Source organism: Anabrus simplex, chromosome 1 (assembly GCF_040414725.1).
Source record: "Anabrus simplex isolate iqAnaSimp1 chromosome 1, ASM4041472v1, whole genome shotgun sequence".
NCBI classification, from domain to species: domain Eukaryota; kingdom Metazoa; phylum Arthropoda; class Insecta; order Orthoptera; family Tettigoniidae; genus Anabrus; species Anabrus simplex.
The window spans coordinates 919,552,325-919,575,226 of NC_090265.1; the positions used below are offsets into that span (position 1 = coordinate 919,552,325).

The 22,902-nt window shown below is 39.1% G+C and overlaps 1 protein-coding gene across 2 annotated transcripts in view; it reads left to right on the forward strand.

Annotated features, from left to right (window-relative positions):
- Positions 1-22,902, forward strand: part of LOC136857751 (GRAM domain-containing protein 2B) — a 1,093,462-nt gene that overhangs the window by 687,287 nt on the left and 383,273 nt on the right. For both annotated transcript variants that reach the window (XM_067136651.2, XM_067136652.2), the window contains one exon: positions 10,374-10,406. In XM_067136651.2, the coding sequence (XP_066992752.2) occupies positions 10,374-10,406 (33 nt within the window). The remainder of the gene's footprint in view (positions 1-10,373; positions 10,407-22,902) is intronic.

Genomic DNA, 22,902 nt, shown 5'->3' on the forward strand with positions numbered 1-22,902 from the left:
ATACGCTGACCATTCAGCCAACGAGTCGGACAGACGATGTTTTACCGTTGCACTCGCTTACTAAGTGCAGGTACGGCGACGGCAGACGTGGGAAAATATTCCTCACGACGAATAACACTGTTATATTCAGGAAGAGTACCACAGAACCTGCAAAAACTTCACCCATAACACAAAAACAACACTACAAAAGTTCACAGTCCCTAGCACAATTACAGGCAAGCCCACGGGTGCACAGCAACAAAATACAGCATTCTTGTACTTCGCGCTTGGCTCTATGTCCATGCTGTGCAACCTAAATATTTTCCCGACTGTAAGGAAAAAATATCCTCCACATGTCCCGTCAATAAATAATCCCAAAAACTTCAATCATGCCGAAATCCAAAAAGAAATATTAAATTAAAGTAATTTCAACTGATTTCATAAAATAGCCCCAAAATGAAATGAAAAAACCTACAACCTGTTTTCCAGTCAGTGACCGGATCAGGGATGTAATGAATTAATCATATATAGGCTATTATTACGATGGGGTCGCCACTCCCAAAGTGATATATTAATGAATGATAGATGCTACGAAATGAGAATAGAGAGTGTTGCTGGAATGAAAGATGACAGGGAAAACCGGAGTACCCGGAGAAAAACCTGTCCCGCCTCCGCTTTGTCCAGCACAAATCTCACATTGAGTGACCGGGATTTGAACCACGGTATCCAGCGGTGAGAGGCCGACGCGCTGCCGTCTGAGCCACGGAGGCTCTCCCAAAATGAAATATTAAATATTAAATTAAAGTAATTACAACTGATATTAGCAAGACGATCTGCTACTTGCTATACTGTTAACATATTGATATTTTTCTCGCAGCCTCTGATGCGTGGCACTGAACACTTCGAGTGGTAATTACTACAACTAACATACCTTACCCAACCTAGCTGGCCTGCCGCCGTAAGACGCTGTGAATCTCGAGGATGGCCCACAGTCCACACCCACCCAAAGGACAATGAGGCTTCAAGCGCATGCGTCAACACAGCGACTTGAATTTCGTTGGGATAGCTTTCTTTCGCTCCAGCAAAGAAATCCAATTTGCTGTAGAGACTCCTGCAGAGTGAGCGGATTGTCGAGACAGCTGTACTTGGCTTGGCTTAGCTGTTTGCAGTTCTTTAAACGTGACAAATAAACGTTCTAAGGAATAATAAGAAAATGTAAATACAACATTCCTTGTCCCAGCAACGCTGGGGTAGATGGGGTTCAGTGCACGGCACTGGGTTCTTCGCAGTCGCAGTTAATGTTGTCGACAGGGAAGTGCCATTTCTGGAGATTACTCTTAAATCTTTCAACTCCAAAACGAAGACTATTGTGTGACCTCCTCACAATCCAATTTTATTCATGCCCAGGTGGGAGGCTCTCCGATGGGAGAGACCAGGTAGAGTTATTCTCAACTCGAGAAATCCACATTTGTTTTCTTGTTGTAGCTGCTGTAGTTTGCAAGAATGCAATGATTTTGAGGAAGCTTCTCCTGGATCTCAATATAGGGGTAGTTGTCGTGGGATTTCTGATGGACCTGTTTAGTTCTCTCTGTATTAGCAGCTACCTTACGACGAATATCTGGTGGCGCTATCCCTTCAAGCTGGAGGTGTAGGCCTCAGATAACCTTTAATAACTATAAAAGTTTCATTGAGCGCCTTGTTAATTTTCTGCAGTACCGTAACATAATGCAAGAGCTGTCTTTCTTAAGGTTAATGAGCCCGTGAACTCATTACAAATTCCACTAATTAGAGATTGTGATTTTCATTCATTCAACCCTGAAGCGCCGGCAAAACTGAACCAAATACGGGTGTAGTATGTATGTATGTATGTATTGCACTTTTTTTCTTTTTTTTTGCTCTTTGTTCGGGGCGTCCACCTATAGAGATATTTTACCCCTACATGCACCATGTGATATGAACCTGCGGGTAATTGGAATGGAGGAAGTGTAGAGTGTTGAATGTGAGGAAAGGAAAGTTAAGGACGACACAAACACCCAGTCCCCAGGCCAGGGATATTAATCATTTCCAATTAATACCCCCTGACCCAACCGGGAATCGAACCCGGGACCGCCGGGTGACAGGCGGACGCGTTGACCCCTACACCGCGGGGCCGGACTGTATTGAACCTTATTACAAACGGGCAGCTATTAAAGTAATGAGTAGAATCTCAAAAAAAAGAGAGTTAAATTAATAATAAACACTACCATAACAGGCAATAATACTGGGAGGCAAATTTTCGGTGCTAAAATATACTATGTTATCTCGAAGAGGAGAGAGAGAGAGAGAGAGACTTTTTTTCAATAAAACTGAAATCACTACTTTAGACTGTCTATTGTGTGATGATGCTCTTAATCACCTGCTAGCCATGTCAAATTACGTCCGGCGTTAGGGGCTGTGAAATCTTGCGGTTAATAATCGTATTTGATAACGGAAGAACCTTCTTGCTTTGAATGTTTTCCTCAGGCTAAAGCTCAAGGCCTGCTATCTCGTTACAATAACGACGTTCCGGAGCGTCAAGTATATGCTCACGATCGTGTTAGCTTTCCAATTAGTAGTCATTAGAACAATTTTCAAAGCGCGTGTCGATCGAAGTAGCCATAATGGTATCGTGACTGGTTGATAGTCGTTTATTTACACTTCATACACTCCCAGCATTTGGTTATTCCTGTTACTTCGTGTAATGCACAAGGCTATTTCCGTCTTAAATTTACACAGATATTACTGTAATCCGTTCGCTATGATCACACCATCAACACTCGAGTAAAACTACTACAAAACTAATCCGTACCGCTAATTATATTTTCATTGAGAACTGGGCTCTGCAACTTTGAGACTGGCCTTCGGACTCAAGTTGGTGGCTTCAATTCCGGTTCAATTCCTTGGTATTCGAAGATGCATTACACCAGCCTCATGTCGGAGTATTTTCCGGCACGTAAATGAACTCGTGTGAAATAAAATCCCGGCACCTCGGCATGTCCTTAAACCGTAAAAGAAGTTATTCAATGGAACGTTAAAACTATATTGTTATTATTATTATTATTATTAAAACAGCCCTAATCTGGTGAGATATGGTGTTTAGCAGTGCTCGACATTAAACAAAACATCTATTATTTCTATGTATAGGTTATACCTTAAGCCTGCCCATGGTCTAGGTGTAACGAGGCTGCCTCTTACCCGGAGGCCTCGGGTTTGATTCTTGGCCACGTCAGGGATCTGAGGCCTCGAAGTTGTTTCCCCATTTTCACACCAGGCAAATGCTGAAGCCACTCAGGTTCAGTCTGCCTACAAAAGAACAATTGAGGAGCTATCTGACGGTGAGAATACACCCGGACTAGAAAGACAAGCTGATCACGTGTCATCTCGTAATCTGCAAGCCGTTATGCCCTTCCTGACGTAAACCTCAATTGAGCAGCTAGTGAAGATGAAATGAATGATGGTGAATGAAATTGGGTACGGAGGTGGAAGGAATCGGCTGTGGCGTATGAACAGGAACTGTCCCGGCATTTGCCTGGAAGTGAAAGTGGGAAACCACAAAACGTCAAAATCATGACAACTCACGAATTTCATAGTTGGTTCCTTAATGATATTATCAATATGCAAAAATTAATTCTTAAAAAAGAATTTATTGAAAAGGTTCCACCTATTCAATATTTAATATCGACCTTTAACAATTTAAAAATCATAAGTTACCTAAAACTAGAATATGTTTCTTATAGTCTACTTGTCCGGCTCCATGGCTAAATGATTAGCGTGCTGGCCTTTGGTCACAGGAGTCCCGGTTTCGACTCCCGGCAGGGCCGGGAATTTTAACCATCATTGGTTAATTTCTCTGGCACGGGGGCTGGGTATATCTCTTGTCTTCATCATCATTTCATCCTCATCATGACACGCAGGTCACCCACGGGTGTCAAACAGAAAGACCTGCACCTGGCGAGCCGAACATGTCCTTGAACAGTCCCGGCACTAAAAGCCATACGCCATTTCATTTCATGGTCTACTTGAATCTACCTGAGGATGGCCTCAATTATTATTATTATACTAGAAGGCCGAAACATGTTCTAGTTTCAGGTATGATTTTTAAATTGTTAAATGGTCGAATATAAGTGCAGAACTTGTCTCCGTAGCCGCAGCTCAAAAATTAAGTTAATAAGTTAAAAGTTAATAAGTTAATAAAAGTTAATAAAATATACTGTAGGCCTAATATATTTCGAATTGATTTTCGTAGCCTAAACTTGATAAGAGTTAATATAATTATGCTTCACTTAATTGCTAGAATAAGTTAGGAAAATGAAGAGGTTGAATTCCCTCGTGGAATCACCGCAGATAGTTATTTGGAGCACGGAGTTCCACAGCTTGCCATTGGCGCCTCTGTTGTGGCAGCAGGTGACAGCAGATGCTAGAGATCCGGAAAACAAGGGAACACGAGAAGCCACTTTGGGAAAGCTATCATCATGAACGGATGAAGAGTAAACCGTAGGTAGTGGTCCTCATTCATAAATGGGCGTATCAAGTTAAAGATGATGACTATGGCCACGGGACACGTGATGTTGCTAGAGAGGCGTGGCCGCAAGACACGCGATCAGCTGATTGACAAGAGGTGGCTATTCTACACGCGACTTGGACGATGATACTGTATAAATACACGTGGCCCATTGTGCCAGATCAACTGTGAAGTATCCATTCATTCGCGCTCTCGTATGAATGGCACAGGAACTCACGTCAAGCAACACAGCTGATGAAAAGCAGCCCTCACCCCTAATAGAACACAGAATGTGGCGCATTCTGTTAGTGGTTCTCTTTTAACTCCAAAGATAGTGGTAGTGGTCTGCCTGTTGTGGACAATAGAGAAAATCTTCAGTAAAAATCTGCTTTATCCATGTCGAATTGAATCACGGAAACTGAATTACCGTCTTCCGGAACCTCTTTATCTATATGCCTGACGTACATCTCGCGTAGTGCTTTTCCTGGATACTATCTCTCCCCCCGTTTGGCACTTTCAAAATGTAGGTTATACAAGTATTGTATTCTGTATAAGTTTTCTCTTTTCATGTATCACATCCTCACACACACTCGTGTTATTAAGCAGGTTGTTACATTACTATTGGTTCTAAGTACGTATTATGATCCCTTGAAATAAGTTTTCTCTTTCCATGTTTTACATCTCTATACACATTCATGTTAACAAGTACGTCATTATTACCACAACTGGTTCTAAACATGGATTTTATTCGCTTGGAATAGGTTTTCCTTCTTGTGTATCACATTCTTACCCACTATTGCAATATCAAGCAGCTTCTTATCACCAGCATTGATTCTAAATTTAATTATTATATTTGTTACTTGAATATCTTGGATCACAGAGGTGTAAGAGGCTGCAGGGGTGAACGGGAGGACAGTGAATTAACTAGAGCATAAGTTAACACAATCAATTTTGAAATTATGTTTCTTTCCTTTCTCTTTATTTGAGTTTAAAATTGTATAGATAGAAAATTTGGAACAAATAACAGTTAAATTGGATAACAATGAGCTCGTCAGTTCCAACAACAATGACTTAAAGTCCAAAAAGAAAATATCAGGTACAACTTAAGAGAATTACAAACACTAATTTCCACAGAAAAGAGCTGGATTTCTCTTGGCAGGTACACTACAAGGGAGTCTGACTCCAACTATATCATAATCCAGCCTCATAGAGGCATCAGCTTTTAATAGCGCACTTACAACCTGTAGTTTCTTCTTAATTAAAGTATTTACACATCGTTGCCCTATTGTAGGCTTATTTATCGCTCAACAGTTTGTTACACACTGGTCCATAAACAATTACCGAATAAATAGGGGCAATGAGTGCTCATACCAAATGGCCTTAATGTAAAAAGAAAAGGTGTAACATGATTGGCCATGAAAAATAGACTAGGAGGCGAAACACTTGCACTCCTTCTAGAACTAGAATATTTTAAAGCCCTAAGTGGGCTTATGGCCCAAAGATACACGGGCTAAGTCTATTCTACGCCGGGGTGACTAAATGAGAAACTTTACATTCCAAGAGTGTGTTAAGCATTTTGAGATTATTAGAAACTTTATTCACCCCGTACCAAGTTGAACGGGAATCAACAGAGGGTAATCACTCTTTGTTCCCTTACACTACATATTTAGCAAGAGGGAATAGAACAGAGTCCTCAGACTGGCCGAAAATTCTACATTTAAACCACAGGATTTAGAAATTTACGTAAAATAAAAGAGGTTTGAAACCTTCCCCTCAAGCTATCTGCCGGAGCTATCACATGGAGTTGCTGGGCCTTCCGAACGCCAACCGCGGCCCCTGCTCCCGAAGAACACGTCGCACTCACTAAACTGGAGTGATTAAGATGACAATACGGCCCTAAAGCGCCCAGCTTTCATAGTATTTCGAGGGGAAGTTTCCAGAAATCTTTACAGATAGGCTGGATTCCTGTACACACCCCAATTTTAATTGCCTAGCGAAAATACTCTAAATGTTTGATTGGTTGATAGCTATTGAAGAAGGAAGCAGCAGAAGTGTAGACAACTTTGATACATAAAAAAATACTAAGAACCAGGTTGAAAATCCACATTACAAATTTCTTTATCGATTAATTGTAGTTTACCCCACAAGATGGAGCAATTGAACTTATGGTAGAGACATCTAACAGTTGAAACACAAACTTTCTTGCATAACATCAGTTCAAGGTAAATTACCTAGATGACCTTATTGAAGGCGCGCAGTTTAACTGGCTGGAGGTGTACCCACGGTACAATATTCATTGCCGTTATATTCGTAAAGTTTACTATTCACCTGGAAGCTTTAGATAGACTATCTTTTCTTAACGATGGTACTCCTATTATTTATCATCAGCGGTGTCTTGGCAATTCATGTATGTAGGAAAAGAACTGTAAATGCTAAATTAATTTATACCATTTGAACATTCCATTTTTATTGTACAGCCCTTCAAGTTGTTGTTAAAAATCTAATCAAATTGTTGTTGCTTGATCATAAATTCGTATACTTTTCAGCTGTTTCGAAAAAGAATATATATTATTTGAGATTCCGTTATCTTGTTCTTGCCCTTGTATTCATCGGTCCTAACGGCCCTCTTTCTCTAGCATTGAGCCCGTCTTATTTTCCTTTTTATTTCCACAGCGCATATATGTATATTTTACTGAGATTCTACTGAACTCCCCATTGAAGTCATAATCTCACACTGACTACACTCACGTTACCCCTAAGTTGACATTACAACGCATGCACAGAATTGGTGCCCCGATATAAACAAAGCACGCCGTCCCCCCGCCTTCTCACTTAATGCATTGCTGCAGATAGATAGCCCGCTGTAAGACTGTTGTGATTGACATGAGTGCAGTGGTGGATGTATAGCAATATACACACCGTGCTTTCAGTACAACCCGTACGCTCCTGACCTCCTTTTCGGTACTGAAGTGTCCTTCAACACTACCCCTTCACTCTTTTCCCTCCTTTTCAGTACTGGAGAGGTGCACTGTTGACTGTTTATGTCAGGACACCGTTTCCGTGCATGCATGTACATTTGAACAACTTCAGTGCCATCGAACTGACCCGAGATCGATGCAACAACTTGGGGTCATAAAGCTAGCGCTCTGCCTTCTGAGCAATTCAACCCGCTGGACTAGGGAACAACGTCTAGGATGACTGAGTGAGTGTAGCCCGGTCGATTTCCCATAAAGAATCTTAAAAACGTCGTAGCACTAGGAAATGAAGTCGGATCAAGTGTCCAGTAAATTGTTCACTCCCACATTCTAAAGTCAGCCAGTCTAGCATATCACAGATGCACAAGCATATCTTCCGTCAGTACTTCTGTCTATGTTCATTTTCTTCTCCAGAAACTAGTCCTCCAATTTAGAAGAACAACTTTCTTTGTGCGACTTATAAACTGCTTTCTGAGACTCCCTTTGTATATCTCCTCATCCTTCGCTTCGTGTCGTTAAATTGCCATTGAGAGAATTCCTTCTTAAATTCTTAATGTCCAAAGTCGGGGCACAGATTGAAATATGAATACTTAAGACCCGAGGGTCCCTCGAGATACATTGGAAAAGTAGCCCAGCCATTTCCTCCCATCTTCGTCACTAACTTGATAGCATTGCAGAAGTAAACGTAAAACAATTGAAATAAATATAGCTGCGACCTCATTTTATCACCTGCAGGATGACAGATCCTACTCGTGAATGTTTATCTGGAGAGTAAGGGAAATAAGGAATGGCCACGTACTGGGATAGGCAATAAATTTGCAAGTAGATTAATTCATACCTTTGAAATGTAATGTAACCTCCATTATCCAAGCCCTGATTAGCCGAGCCTCCTTGTATGAAAGGTTAATCTGCAATTTATTTATTTATTTATTTATTTATTTATTTATTTATTTATTTATTTATTTATTTATTTATTTATTTATTTACACGTCCATGTAAATAAAACCATGTTTCGTCAGAGAGGAACATTAACCAGTTGTGCAAAAAGGGGCCTAAAGTAGGATATTTCATTTTGAGAATTTTGTAGTTCTAAAATTGGCGTAAGATACTGAACATTTTTTTAAGTGGATGCTTCTAGGTGCAATACTTTAGAAGACATTAATTATTGACTGTTACCATTAAGAAAATTATATTTTATAGAAACTCAATTAAATTTTCACTTATTTTCTTACGAATTGTTCATGACATTTACTGGCGAAGAATCGAACTGCTTCGTAACTTCGTTTGTTAAGAGAGCCCACAGGTAGCGCAGAAAGTCAAAACATGGAAATGCAATTTTTACACCCAAGGCACTTTTGTTCAGTTATGCTGTAATTTTTCCATTGCCGACTTCGAACCCCTTTCTGTGCAGTTGGTCAGAATTAATTATTTAATTCACTACTGTTCATCGCCTGAAGGAAGCAATTTGCAATAACACTCTCGCAACTGCGTATTATCGGATTAAACGTTTGGTCGTAAATATAAGTATTTTGACTTTTCTCTAATCAGAACAATGTAAAAATAAAGAGATATTAGTTTCCCGACAGATTTGTTTGGATATCACTCTAGTCACACGCGAATCTCCTTAATTCTTCATCTGTTAACATAATCTGCTGTTTTACAGCCTATTATTCGAAACTGCAATTTTTTTTAATTCCAACACGCATTTACACTCGTATAGCAAGCATGTGCTCACAAACTTCCATCTTAACTCATCCAGAAGATCGTGCGTTATGAATCCACAGTTCACTAAATAATAATATTCAACAATTAGCCGGCAAACCAGTTGTTCTTGTGAATCCATCACTTAATACTACCACCCTTGTTTACGGGACGTTATCTCAAACTAAAAGTGAACTCCACTGCCGGGAAGCTCCGTGATGAAGTCACTGAGAGTGCAGTATCGATCATACGGAAGTTACATCACCAATCACCACTTCACAGGTTGCAGATGAAACGAATACGAAGTCAAGAATCTCGTTTTATAATTTGGGGCATTATCTTAGACTGCAGATCGTGTTAATTTATTTTAAGGTATGATTGCCTCATATAAAAAATCAGCTTTACATCTATTCCAAGGAAATGTTGCCCTGATATTACATATATAATGTTGTAACGAAGTGAATGATTTCAATCTAATGGGTCTAGTAACACCAATATATCGTCGTAGTGCGTGGGAAAGTTCTGTCATTTAAGGTTTAATACTGTATGAATTATTCCAAAGAACTGAAGCTTTTAATGATATATATGCTGCGGGTCAGTATTTCTCTCTCAACATTATCACAGCGATTTTTGCAGACGCACGACGATATGCGTTCTAAAATTAATTATAAAAATATCAAGGAAATATTATTTCAATATGTATGCATTAGAAGAGGATTGGCGTCTGAATTTGAATGAACCTGGGATGTAAACGTAAGAGGAATATAATTATGGTTTGTTTTACCGATTTCTTGAAAATTGGCTGTAAACATTTTGAATTCCATTTGATTAATTATTTTAAGCGTTCGGAAACCAAAATAGACAATGATCAAAGAATTCCACAAAACAATTTCCTGCAAAGTGCAGACAAATATTTAAAAGAAACGACGCCTAAAGAAAAAAAGGTTTACATAAATACGAGAAAAATCTCATGTAGGTTTCCAACAGATTCGGAAAAGGTTGAACTCATAACTCATCTGTATTAACCTCGTTAAAGAAGGTTACATAACACTAGAAATAAAAGAAACTGAGTGCAATATTACCGGTTATTTCTCTTACATGCCAATAAGCATGTTTTGTAAAATTAGACCAGAAAAGAAACATGTCTCAAATCGCCAGGAGAAGTCATAGTCTTAAATATATTGTCTTATCTGTTGCAGATCATCTTGGAAATATGGCATCTATACCGGAAAGTAAGCTTTTGAAAGAGTGTGCTTCATGTGCTGCATGACTGACGGAACGTTTATCCATGTTATTTCCATTACAACGAGGAGTTTCCTCTCAAAACACCTTATGAACCTTGACATATAATGTTATTTCTCTTTAAAAAATTTCTGTAAGTCGACCTTAATTCTTAGGGTTCGTATTTCTTTGATGTCATATTTGTTTAGTGGTCTCCGCTTTTTTAACGCCATTTAAACATATTTATAGCTTGTGAACACAAAGACCTGTTTTTATTTGCCATATAATTGCATATTTTACTATATTTTATCAGTAAGATATGTTGGACAAATATTAGTAAAAAAGCATATTTTAATCGTACTGTAATAGTTTTAATCATTGTCCAGTAATATTCACATGTCGTTTGCCGACAATGCCAAGTGATTTTGTCTGTGTTCGGCTATTTTGGAGTTCCATTTCTTAGGAATATTTTGTCAAATGAAGTTCTGAAGGTAACGGGTTGTGAGGCCAGTAGGCTCTACATTGTTAAAATAGGAAGGACAAATATATCCGGAATATGGCCAGTTTGCGACTGGTATTCTAAACAAATTTTAGATAATTGAAACAGACTTTCAACTTATTAGGTCGTGTTACATACATTCAGTACGTGTAGAAGAGATGTTAAGTACAGAACAAATATGGCCAACCGGACACCAGTGGAATCCGAACCCACAACCTCCCGACGCGAAATACTGTATGGAATACTGTATTCCAAAGAATTTTAGCTTTTTATGATATATGTGCTGCGGGTCAGTATTTCTCTCTCAACATTATAACATAGAGATTTTTGCAGGCGCACGAAAATTTAATTATAAAAATATCAAGGAAATACCATTATTTCAATATGTATACATTAGAAGAGGATTGGCGTCTGAATTTGAATGAAATCGGGAGGGTGTGGGTTCGGATTCCACTGGTGTCCGGTTGGCCATTTTTGTTCTGTACTTAACATCTCTTCTACACGTACTAAATGTACGTAACACTACCTAACAGGTTGAAAGTTTGTTTCGATTACAATACGGTCGTGAAAATTCAAATTTTAGTTCATTTCTTTTGTATCGTATTTCCAAGTTTTTATGTTATATTTTAGTATTTTTGCAGCATAGGAGCATGAATATTTTCAAACTTATCATAGAAATCCGAACGAACCCTATTAATCACTTTCCGTACTGTGTGACCTTGAATCAATTAGAAGTTTCCCGCCATTCAAATGTTCATATTGATTTCAGTTGCTTAGCTTCCTTCAGTAATAATGAAGTGTGTTTATTTCCCAGGTATATTGTATTGTCATGTCTGGCTTATAACGTAGTGAGTGCTTCATACTTTCGTTACTTAGAATTAAAACGAAATATTTACAGGCTGCCTGACTTTCAGATAACTTAAGATATCCTACAGACAAGCAAACAAGTTATATTATATTTACCATGTTCTCAGTATGAGAAGTTTCTATTTAATTCACGAAGTAAAACTGCCTATCTTTAAATGAACTCCCTCAAAGAGTAAAAAATGACGTGATATACAATGCCCGTATAGAGAGCCAGAATGAACAAAATTGTAGGTCACCATACTTGTGGAAAATATTGTAGTTTGTTTCCGGGACACCTTACACAGGGACTTGTAATCTCAGGACTGTGATATATTTAATTTGAATACCATGTATAATATATTGAGACTATAAATATTTTTGAAAGGAAACTCCTCTTTATACATTTGTGTTTTTTAAACGGTGCCGTTTCCATCACTGAAAAGTTTACGAATGAGTTGCATGAACAATAATATGTTTCTGATCTGTTCGTTTTATATCTATAACGTGAATTTTCTCAAAATTTAAACACTTAAATTGTGTCTTGTTTGAATGTACACATGACGTTTTCTGCATATTTCAGTGAGTGTTTTTATTTTTGTTAAATTTGTCATTACTCGCTAAATAGGCCTAATGAATATTGTGGAAATTAACGTATTTGTTGCTCGTTCTACACTTATTATAAGATGTGTGGTCATTAGTCACGAGTAATTTTGTGTGTTTTCTGTCAGATCAATTGCATTTTGTGGTTACTGTTCATATGTTAATTATGAATTCCTTAGGGTAGGTCTCCTTAAGACTTGAAGTAACGTACCATAGTCGTTCTTTTACGAACTTTTTGGCGATTGTTATAAGCAGTAGGCAGCACCATCAACATCACTAAACCTTTAAGTGGTAAGTCCTTTCGGTGTGCAATACGTACCGTAATCTAACATGTGCACTTGTTCATAGATAAATAAATGAATACACATTGACTCAAAATATAATCTGAACTTTAACGTTACAGTCCTAGTTATAGCTCAGATCAATCTCTCTTGATATATACTGTTTTCAATTCACTATGTTTTCTGCTATAGTTTGAATCAGGGACATTCGATACGGCAAGTAGGTATGCCAGACGATTCACAGAAATATTGAAAAACGGTGTGATTTCAAAAAACGCACCGAGTCTGCTACTAACTTATGTAGAAAATGATAATGAGATCTTATTTGTGTGAGAGTGGCTTCTCATCACCAGTGTATTTGAAGGAATATCAAATAAGCAGGGCCATCCATCTCACTAATTTCAAACTATTTGACACAGAAGCATAGCCTAACTGTAAGCAAAAAGACTGAAGTTAAACTTTGAAATGGTTTTATTTAAATATGCTGATATTATGTAAATTCTTACATTTGAGATTCTTTAATACTATATTGAAACATTTCTTGTTTAATACTGTTTACTTTTCTTAAAAGCTCGTATTTTGCTCAAATGTTTAAAACGTGTTAGCTTAATTTAATTTTTATATGATGTAATATGTAGGTCAATGTTTCTAAGTATTCATTATAAATCAATAAAGGAGTAAACCTGAAATAACTATAATACAATTGAATGCACTTTGATTTTGGTATAAAGTAATTTTCTCCCTGATAGGTGGTACTTCTGACCTCAACTCCTTGTTCAGTGGTAAACGAAAAAAAAAAATGAAAAGGGTGGGCTAGGTTGTCTTTTTCTTTGTAATAATCGGTCTTTTTGGTCTGATCTCTGGATTTGATAATAGGAAAGTGGCGGAGAAATGAGCGATGCCAATAACGCCACTCTTTAGTCAGTCCGTGCCTGTAATGAATAGTATGAAAGTATGGCTTTTAAGGTCAGTTACTATTATAATAATGTTACTGGTTTAACGTGTCACTAACTTTTACGATTTTCGGCAGTAGCGGTTTCCGGTCTGGTTTCACAACCACCACTTTTTATATTTTAATTAAATGGATGTTTCAAGTTATTCTTTCTGAGCAGTGATTCGTTTGTCTAACTCTCTGCAACAACATCTCTACGTCTTGCAACCAAACGACAGATCGCATTTTCCACTCATGAATTTAGTGTCCAGTTTTGCTGATAGCACCCTTCAGCTTTCATTCCGCAGAAGGGAAGCTAAAAATTACAAATTTAGGACGTCCCATACCAGTACTAAACTTACAAGTACTGTACAAAGTAAAAGCAGACAGTTTACACTTAAGTTCCAATTCATCTGTTTATGATAAACATACAGTGGTTGGATTTGTGGCTGTGAAAATAACAATTCATTGTACTGTTTTCTACGCTTATTGCTTGTCGGGGAGGATAAATGGACCAAAGCAGGAATGACAGATTTAAATCATCTAGTAGACAGGATAAAAGGTCACGAAACCTCGAAGGAACACATTAAAAATGCTTTAAGCCTATCATTGTTTGGGAAATTGAATATTCCTAAACAGACAGTGAATACAGAAAATCAGTGTGTTTGCGTAATGAAAAAGTTTAAAACAACTGATCTGTAGACAGTTGTTGTATTCGTGATTTCACCGTGAAGGGAAACTTCCTTTATTTTCTTTCTTTCTTTCTTTCTTTCTTTCTTTCTTTCTTTCTTAACCCGTTTAGCGTCCAGGGTTGGCTTTTCCCTCGGACTCAGAGAGGGATCCCACCTCTACCGCCTCTACTCCGCCTCCTGGAGCGTGAAACGTTGGGTCGGGGATACAACTGGGGAGGAGGACCAGCACCTCGCTCAGGCTGCCTCACCTGCTATGCTGAACGGGTGTCTTGTGGAGAGATGGGAATATTGGAAGGGATAGACAAGGAAGAGGGAAGGAAGCAGTCGTGGCCTTTTCCTTGATCTTATTTTCATAATTTAATTTAACACTTATACAGTTAAAATAAACTGCAACCACCTATAAATTACACGACAAGCGCCACAATTTTTTTCGGAGACGCCGAGGTGTCAATGGGCTGAGCCGGAATCGAACCTGCCAAGATGGGCTCAAAAAGTCAGCGCTCTACCGTGTAATCCACTCAGCCCGGCAGCCAATTGGTATGTGTGTTCCAGTTGTGTCTGGACCTTTTTCTCTAAGGAAAGTAAGAGGATGCTTTTCTGTAGTTTGTATAAAATGCCAATCCTGTATTCATCTTTGACCCCTAGCTACGGCTAAAGAATTCTATTGACACAATACTTTGAGTCAGAAGAAAGAGGAAATTGTTGAGCACATGTACCGTGAGAGTTGGTGATTTTTTGTTTTTTCTGGAATATTCCAGCTTCCAATGTTCTCGTAATTTATATTTGAGGGGTCATAGCATAGGGACAGAATAAGCCTAATCACGTGGAAACTAATCTGGAGGTACACATTTTGCTTATTATTATATGAAATGTGTGTCTTTATTTAGCTTTGTTCGAATTGTAATTACTGCTTTAATAACTACGGAGTTGAAGATTTAAGCTTGGCATTCTAGAATAATTAATTAAGCAAGATGCATATCAACATTTCTGTAGGACATAATGCCCCGTTTTTTATATTGTGGCCGCGACTCACGACCATCTTGATTTGTTTGGTCAATGCTAGACCTACACTCGGTCAAAGAAGAAATAGTTTAAAAAGTTTCAGTAGGCTTAGACTTTTGTTTCTAACTCTTTGGTAATCTTGTTTCTAAAATAAACCAATTAATGTGGTTAATGTAATCTTTAATATTCATATTTAATAGTCATAAAATCTAGTTAAAATAATGTGTATGTTTCAGTTAAACAACTACAATATGACTAGCAGTTTTTCCGTTATTTTAGTTTTAATTTTATAAATTATTCACCAAAACGCAAAGGAATTGTTCATGAGGAAACTAATAGAATTAGGAAGAAAATTCCTATGAACTCCTTTGAGTAAAATTGAATTCTGCGTGGATTTGGTGGACTTCATACTTAATAAGGCTAAGTGTTTAGCCATGAAGTACCTCCTTTTTGGAGTCGGATCTACCCATGGGATCTAGAACATTCTGCAATGCATCCAAATTGCGAAGGCCTGTAGTCGGTTCATTGACGAAACGTTTAGTGTCCACTCTACGACACTGCACAGCAGCACAGATAACTCTTAACACTTCATGATATAGATGTTGATTCCCATAGGGAATCTGAAATATTTGTCCTGAATGTGTAAATTTATAATACCAATATAAATGGTCCGTTATTGGACATTATAAATTTTCCAGCTAACTCATTCTTGGTTGCCAGCGTTTCGCCCTCGTGTGCTAGGGTGGGAATCAACATCTATATCATCTATATCATCAAGCAGGCATCAATTTTTAGTGATGAGACAAAGTCTCTTAGTGCATTGGCACTGCCGGTGGCTCCAATTAGCCTACGCAGTGGCCTCCACGGTATGCACTAGCCAGCGTATTGGTAGGTGTGCTAGGTACCAACTGATGAGCCCACCCTAGCACACGAGGGCGAAACGCTGGCAACCAAGAATGAGTTAACTGGAAAATTTATAATGTCCAATAACGGACCATTTATATTGGTATTAATACTTCATCACACGCCTACGAAACACACCTTTTGTAATGCTCAATTTTGTTTCGATTACCACTTCCCCTTCATGTAGTACGTAGCATCCTAGGTACTTGAAATCTGGCACACCGTTTCAATTGTGTTTCTGTGCTGGTTGATAAGAGCGTTGGTGATTTTCTGCTTGCTGACAAGCATTAATTTTGTTTTCTGAATGTTCTTTTCAAGACTAAACTCCTTGTTAATTCCGTTGATGGTGTTCAAAAGGAATTTGAACGTTTTCTAAAATGTCAGTAAAACCTGAACTATAACTTTGCTTAACAGTACCACAATGTCCGGCTACATGGCTAAATGGTTAGCGTGCTGGCCCTTGGTCCAAGAAATCTCGGGTACTATTTCCGGCCGGCTCGGGGATTTTAACTTTCATCAGTTAATTCCTCTGGTGCACGAACAGTAATGCTCTCAAAATTGATTAAAATTGGAACTCCATTTCCAACCAGTGTGACAATTCTTCTTTCTCCTACCACCCAGAGGATAGGGCCTATATGCGATTTTAGCCGAATTTCTCAAAAATAGTGATCTAAATATATATTTTGCGTCTTTTTTCTCTCTTTTTCACCTCTCTTACTTAATAAAAAAAAGTGTATTGATTTTCGTCACGTTCAAGAAAAACTGCAAATCATGAATTGTGAGCGTCAGGACATCCAAGGAGTGTGTGGTATGAAAGAGACTGTCTCTAATCAGCGCGCCAGTTCTTATTTCTCCTCTCACACAGTATAAGCGACTTCAGCCCAATTTCTCAAACACAGTGTTTTTAATGTATTATTTGTGCATTTTTACCGCTCTTATTGTATCAGACGTATTGATTCTAGTCATGTTAAAAAAAGATTGTGAATGTCAGAACATCCAGGAAGTTTGTGGAGTGAAAGAGACTGTTTCAAGTGATATTTTCTGTCTGTCATTTCTTTCCTGTGTCTGCCATATGTATATATATTATTGTGTAACTTGTGAATTTTGAATGGTTTGCTGGCTGTATGGTTGATGGGACGAAAAGCCAAATCAGTTCTTTTTTAATTCCTCTGGCTTGGGGACTGGGTATTTGTGTTCTCTTCATCATAAGAATACATCTTAGGTACTGTGTGGAGATGAGAAGAATGCATACATGAGGAATGTGGCCTGCAAGCACGAACTTCCTGTTCTGCCCAGACAGATCGGCTCTTATCTGCTACAGGAAAACATTGACTCACACTTTGCAGTTTGCTGGATTACAACTGACAAGAGCTAAGAGCTGCCAGTAAAAGTCGCCTGGGTAGTACTGGAGTTGCTATGGTAACCATTGCGTCACTGGCTCTGCTGGTGGAAATCCCTTCGCCCCGTGCCTCACCGGGCATGTGCATTCTTCTGATCTCCCAACAATAGGGCCCCATCCTCACAGACGCGCAGGTCGCCTAAACGGCGTCAACTCGAATGACCTGTTCCAGGGCTCTTCGGAGGCCACACGCTATTATTAGTACCATGATGCGTGCTCTTGACATTGCCCAATATTGCAAGCAAGCCTTAATTGTAAGCGTTGCTGCAATTGCCCTTAAACTGCCTTGGACTGCTTCCAGTATAACATGTAATACGACTACACATTGATTACACTTACAGTCTCTCATGAAAGTTTAAAAACTAACTCCAAGCTGCCAATTTGAGCAGTTAGCAACACATAATCAGAAAGGAATTTCTAAACAACTTCCTGTTCCGTTGTTAAAACAGCTCTCTCTCTCTCTCTCTAAATCATGTCAATGACTACTGTCACGTTGAATAATTCAACCTTAAAGTGACAGTTTCTTAAATCTATATTACTTTGGTAAGGGAAGACACCTATGCAATAATGACACTCAGACGTTCATACTGGCGAGAAAAACCACCGCTGCAACCTGTGCGACAAGACATTTACTGGTATCACGGTCGTGGGGTGACTGACCTTGGCAGGCTCTTTGTTCAGCTAGACGGTATGCAAACTTACATGACTTAATCTCACTATTAGCCCAGATTCACGTGCAACCAGAATTTCGCTTCCTACTCCACTTAACCCAGACTTTACCACTTGCTACCACCTCCTCATAACCAGAACACTTAGCTGCATCTCACTAATCAACTAGACATTACGTCTTCACTCGATCCTTCTTCTATTTCACTTATATATCACTCATTGCTCCCTCGCCAATCTGTAGTACTCCAATGGCAATGACGAACTGGTCTTAAATCTATATTTTAATTTAAAACAAATCAGTAGGTTTTAATTCTGAAGTTCTTTCCAACAGCAATGCTACGTGAATAGCCACAGAAGACCGGTTCGGTCAGTTTCAGATGTGAGAATTGCCATAAACGCATATGAGAGTTGGCACGAAGGCAAACATGAATTGCCACAATAGACAAAATTTTCCCTCTCACTTCGTGCAGATTCTGGACTGCACAGCTAACATAGTTGGTGTGGTTAAAACTTTAACCTTAAATGTAAAAGATTGTAGGCTATGCGTTAATAAACAGCAAGGCGGATGCTGAATGCAGTTTTGTCAGCGTAATTAAAACATGAAATCGCATTGTCTTAATATCTTGTTTCAGTGCGACCCTTTATTAATACATTTACAACGCGTGATTTGCTGATTATGTTAGAAGTTCGCAGAACACGAAGCAGAGCAGGGCAAACGCTCAGGTGGCGTTGTGCCGGCGGGCGAAGAGATACTGTACCTGTTCAATACTGTATGTCTATTTTATAAATATCTTTTATGCTCGGTGATGCCGAAATATAAGTATTAGGGCCTATATGCCAGAAAACTGAATCTTAATGTGAGGCTTATTATAGTTCTAGTTTCGTTATTGTTCCGGGGTTATCTGTGGAACGCAGAGGTGAAAGAAGGTGTGGGCTGGAATTGGTCTATCTACGCAAGTCAAAGATTAATTTAAAACCTTAAAATAAATATATTTCTTTTCAGAAATTAAATTTTAACAAACAACATTGTATGGTACAAGTAGTTAGGTACAAAATAGAAAAAAAAACAGGAAAAACCTAGAAAATACCTGTTACAATTTGAGCTTCAAGCTCATACTTTACCAAGGTCCCAACGTCGTTAATGTTGCGTTTAGTTAGAATATCAAGGAGAGATATCTTCCAAAACACAATTTTCAAGAGCACTTTGCTTCAACAGTTGCAAGTTACGGCCTTCCAAAGGCATCACTCAATATTACACAAATATCAGAAAAGAGCTTACATGCTCTACAAATTCAACCAAGGAGACTGCTCTCCCAACCCTTACAGCCTGTTTAAGGCAACCTTTAAGATTACATTAGGGATTAGAGCTTCTTTGTTCAATAGAATTACACTTCTAGGCCTCTCTAGGCACAGCCTACAATTTACAACGCCAAATTAATGACCTTTTATATTATACAGAGGTCTCTAGTACCCATACTACCGGGCCTTCGTGAAGAAGAACAGGTTACATTACTGGCCCAGACACAAAATGTATGGAGGCGTACACTTGCGCTCCTCGAAGTCAGAAATTAAAACCCTACTTGGGCTTGTAGCCGGACGATACAGAGGCTAATCCCACACTACTGAGGTGACTGGAAGGACAAGTTAATTTATGATTTACAGGAAAAAAACAGTTACAAAATCGTAGTCACCTCAAGATAAATTGAAGGGGAGTTCGAGAGGGTAAGGCACTCTGTACCCCGATTTACATTTTAAGTCTTTATGAAAATTTACATTAGAAAGAAGAAAGTTTACATTTTAGGAAACATACGGTTACATAGTTAAAGATTAGAATATTCCCCTCGGGTCATTTTGCGGAGATTACTACTTAGATGGAAAAACTGTTGGCCATTACCTCAGCTGATATTCTGCTTGCCGAAGATAGAGGCCTCCGCCTCCTGCCTTAACACACACACACTCAGTAATTTGACAATAAGACAAGTTAACTTGGAAAAGCCGCAGCTTTTATACCCGAGGGGAAGCTTCGAGAAGGTTCTGGACTAAATCCAGACACACCCTGTCATTTTTATTGGCAGATAAAATAGGTACAAGAAACGTTTGATTGGCTGAAAAATAAATACAGAAAATTTGCCATTGGCCAGACTCAAAGCTGGCGGGAAGAGAAGGAAATGTTGCAAACCTTAAAGTATCAAAAAATAATTAAAGTAAATTCAGTTGAGAAAACCTATAAACACAAAACTTCTTTAAATATCTAGTTATTCCACTTTGCGCCAGAGTGCATGACCTCAGTTCTTTCATAGAGACATCTATGGAGAAAACTCAAATTTCTTGAAAGTTGTTGTTGCAACCAGTGATACACCAAAACAAAACAAAGAAATCCAGTCAGTTTAGGAAACTTTAAAATAACACATTACTCTATCATTTAGAAGTGACACCTTCTGATCACTGTCCCAACTTTATGCATTAGCTGTTTCAAGTTTTGTATGATAGATAGCGCTCCTTAAGGCGCTTCATTTAAATGCACGGGGATGAGGTGTACCTCCTGGTACAATTATGATACAGGTTCTCCCCCAATCAAAGTTCAGATTTTCATTATGATACAGGCTCTCCACCAATCAGAGTTCAGATTTTCATTATGATACAACTGTTTGACCAATTAGGTAAGGATAGCAAAATCAAACATGTCGGACACACATATTAACATCAATGCACCTTCTACTTCCAATATTCCGCAACAACATTCACATTCCCGCAAATTCACTTCACCAACTGTACAATAAATAATCTGTATTTGAAATAAAGCTAGGTTACCATAAGGTCCGAATCCACTATCTCCCGAATGCAAGCTCATAGCTGCGCGCCCCTAACCGCACGAGAAACTTCCTCGGTGCCATACGACATAGCCTACATGGTTACTAGGTAACAGTGTCTGGCCCTCCATCCATACTTTACATCACAGTCTGCATGCGGGCGAGTTGGCCGTGTGCGTAGAGGCGCGCGGCTGTGAGCTTGCATCCGGGAGATAGTAGGTTCGAATCCCACTATCGGCAGCCCTGAAAATGGTTTTCCGTGGTTTCCCATTTTCACACCAGGCAAATGCTGGGGCTGTACCTTAATTAAGGCCACGGCCGCTTCCTTCCAACTCCTCGGCCTTACCTATCCCATCGTCGCCATAAGACCTATCTGTGTCGGCGCGACGTAAAGCCCCTAGCAAAAAACAGTCTGCATGGTTGCTAGGTTACACCTCCTCACACATTTTTATTACATGTCACTATTTCGTTGTACAAATTATCGGATGACTCCCAGCAAGAAGACCATATTGATGTGAATACAAAGGAAAATAAACAGAAGTTTCCTTCGTTTCTCACAATAATAATAATAATAATAATAATAATAATAATAATAATAATAATAATAATAATAATAATAATAATAATAATAATCCGCCTCTGTGGTGTACTGTTCAGCATGATTAGCTGCCACCCCCGGAGGCCCGGATTCGATTCCCGGCTCTGCCACGAAATTTGAAAGGTGTTACCAGGGCTGAAACGGGGTCCACTCAGCCTTGCAAGTCATCTGAGTAGAGGGAGTTTCGATTCCCTCCTCAGCCATCCTCGAAGTGGTTTTCCGTGGTTTCCACTTCTCCTCCAGGCAAATGCCGGAATGTTACCTAACTTAAAGCGACGGCCGCTTCCTTCCTTCCCTCTTCCTTGTCTATCCCTACCAAACTACACATCCCCCCACAAGGCCCCTGTTCAGCATAGCAAGTGAGGCCACCTGGATGAGGTATTGGTCCCCCTTCCCAGTTGTATCCCCCGACCCAAAGTCTCACGCTCCAGGACACTGCCCTTGAAGCGGTAGAGGTAGGATCCCTCGCTGAGACCGAGGAAAAAACCAACTCTGGAAGGTGAACAGATTAAGAAAGGAAGAAAGAAATAATAATAATAATAATAATAATAATAATAATAATAATAATAATAATAATCTGCCGCTTTTCTCACGCCTGTGGGCTCGTGGGTGCGAATAATGTCGCACATGTGGATTTGGCCCTATTTTACAGCGGATGCCCTTCTTGACGCCAATGCTATGTGGAGGGATGTATTCACAACGGCGTGTTTCTGTGATGGTTGGTAGTGTGGTGTGTTGTTTGAATATGAAGAGGGCAGAGTTGGGACAAACACAAGCACCAATTCTCCGAGCAAGAAAAATTAATCAGACGCGATCAAAATCCCTGATCTAACTTGGAATCGAACCCGGGACCCTCTGAAGCGAAAACCATAACTCTGACCATTCAGCCATGGAATAGTACGAAAATAATAATAATAATAATAATAATAATAATAATAATAATAATAATAATAATAATAAGGAGAAGAATACTTCTTTTACCATTTTCGGGGACGCCTAGGAGCCAGAAATTGGTCTCTCAGGAGTTCTTTTACGTATCTGTAAATATTTTTTTCTTACAACTTGCTTTACATCGAATCAACAAAGATAGGTCTTGTGACGACGATGGGATTGGAAAGGCCTAGGTCCGGATGCAAGCTCACAGCTGCACGCCCCTAACCGCATGGCCAACTCGCCCGGTATCTGTAAATCTACAGACTCGAGACTGACGTATTTAAACATCTTCAAATACCACCGGACTAAGCCAGGATCGAACTTGTCAACTCGGAGTCAGACAA